Raw genomic sequence first — 2,249 nt, forward strand, 5'->3', positions numbered from 1 at the left:
TGTCGTTGTGATACGACATTGGGAACTGGCAAGTGAGTCCGTATTGCAGACAATTACTCTTTTCTTTGCTACAGCGTAGCTAAGTATTTTCCTCTTGTAAATGCATAGTTATAGTGCTTCCTTGCAAAACAAGATCTCTGTAAAGAGCGCAACCCAGATATTCAGAACTACAAAATAACAAACGAAAAAAACGTGGAAGAACTTTAAAATATACATGTAAAATAAAGAACAGAGACAAACAGAGAACCAACATCACAGACAGACAGCCCAACAAGACCCGGAATGGCTACTCACAGAGGAATCTGCGTGGTGATGCACACGGGGGGCCCTGTGCTCGTGTCAGTCTCCGTGTCGCTCACGTCCATCCACTCGTCTGACGTCTCGCTCTTGCCCTCCGTCGGGGAGAGCGAGGGCGAGGGCGCGCCTTCCCCGCCCACCAGCTCCCCGCCGTGCAGACTCAGAGGGGCGACGGGGGCTCCTGGCGAAGGGAGAAGGAATCAGGGAGAGGTTTCATTAAGGTTCGCTAGAAATCAGGGAGAAGTTTCATTAAGGTTCGCTGGGAATCAGGAAATCAGGGAGAGGTTTCATTAAGGTTCGTTGGGAATCAGGAAATCAGGGAGAGGTTTCATTAAGGTTCGCTGGAAATCAGGAAATCAAGGAGAGGTTTCATTAAGGTTCGCTGGAAATCAGGGAGAGGTTTCATTAAGGTTCGCTGGAATCAGGAAATCAGGGAGAGGTTTCATTAAGGTTCGCTGGAAATCAGGAAATCAAGGAGAGGTTTCATTAAGGTTCGCTGGAAATCAGGGAGAGGTTTCATTAAGGTTCGCTGGAAATCAGGGAGAGGTTTCATTAAGGTTCGCTGGAAATCAGGGAGAGGTTTGATGAAGGTTCGTTGGGAATCAGGAAATCAGGGAGAGGTTTCATTAAGGTTCGTTGGGAATCAGGAAATCAGGGAGAGGTTTCATTAAGGTTCGTTGGGAATCAGGGAGAGGTTTGATGAAGGTTCGTTGGGAATCAGGAAATCAGGGAGAGGTTTCATTAATGTTCGTTGGGAATCAGGAAATCAAGGAGAGGTTTCATTAAGGTTCGCTGGAAATCACGAAATCAAGGAGAGGTTTCATTAATGTTCGTTGGGAATCAGGGAGAGGTTTCATTAAGGTTCGTTGGAAATCAGGGAGAGGTTTCATTAATGTTCGTTGGGAATCAGGAAATCAGGGAGAGGTTTCATTAAGGTTCGTTGGGAATCAGGAAAGCAGGGAGAGGTTTCATTACGGTTCGTTGGGAATCAAGGAGAGGTTTCATTAAGGTTCGCTGGAAATCAGGAAATCAAGGAGAGGTTTCATTAACGTTCGCTGGAAATCAGGGAGAGGTTTCATTAAGGTTCGCTGGAAATCAAGGAGAGGTTTCATTAAGGTTCGTTGGGAATCAGGAAATCAAGGAGAGGTTTCATTATGGTTCGCTGGGAATCAGGAAATCAGGGAGAGGTTTCATTAAGGTTCGTTGGAAATCAGGAAATCAGGGAGAGGTTTGATGAAGGTTCGCTGGAAATCAGGAAATCAAGGAGAGGTTTCATTACGGTTCGTTGGGGGTTAAATCGAGGAGTTTAGACTGGGTTAGATTAGCTTTGGTTTTCTTGGAGTGGTCGGATTTCCCCATTATTCAAGTTTTATTTTTGGAGTCATGATTAGAATGTCGTGATCCGTTTTTATTAATGTTTTCCGCTTCCTAAGTGAAATGGAATCAACGTATGAGGTAACGTTATCTTAAATAAACTAGTAAATTTGACGAGAAAATTACTTTAATTCGACTACGAAACAGATTACAAATTCCTTTTACAAGTCGTAAAATCTTGAATATCTCTTTACCTAAAATCATCTCAATTCTCATCAATTTGATTTCATAGATAGTACATTATGAAATTAATATTACATGCTAAATATATCTAAAGACGAAATGTAATACCAAAACAGAAAGTTATTATAGTCGATCTAAAAAGCAAGATAAATCAACGTACGAAATTCTATAACTCAAAAATCAGACCATAAACGCCGCCACCCACCTCCGTATATCCTCGTGTGGACGCTGGATCCCGGCGTGCTGGGCGTCGTGGGCGTGGTGGGCGTGAGGGCCGGGGGCGTCGCGTCAAGGATGCCTCCGATGCGCGTGAGTTTGTACGAGAACACCTCGTGGACGCCGTCTTCGGAGTCGTCTGGAAGAGTGAGGCGTTTGAGGTGGATGTTGGGTTTTTG

General features: G+C 44.4%; 1 protein-coding gene across 1 annotated transcript in view; it reads right to left on the reverse strand.

The window, feature by feature from the left end:
* Window positions 1-2,249, reverse strand: part of LOC119589482 (rho guanine nucleotide exchange factor 5-like) — a gene marked incomplete in the record, with an annotated part of 97,997 nt that overhangs the window by 94,002 nt on the left and 1,746 nt on the right. The window contains 2 exon segments of the mRNA XM_037938082.1: window positions 295-478; window positions 2,060-2,209. Of these exon segments, the coding sequence (XP_037794010.1) occupies window positions 295-478; window positions 2,060-2,209 (334 nt within the window).

This window comes from Penaeus monodon, chromosome 25 (genome assembly GCF_015228065.2).
Source record: "Penaeus monodon isolate SGIC_2016 chromosome 25, NSTDA_Pmon_1, whole genome shotgun sequence".
NCBI classification, from domain to species: Eukaryota; Metazoa; Arthropoda; class Malacostraca; order Decapoda; family Penaeidae; genus Penaeus; species Penaeus monodon.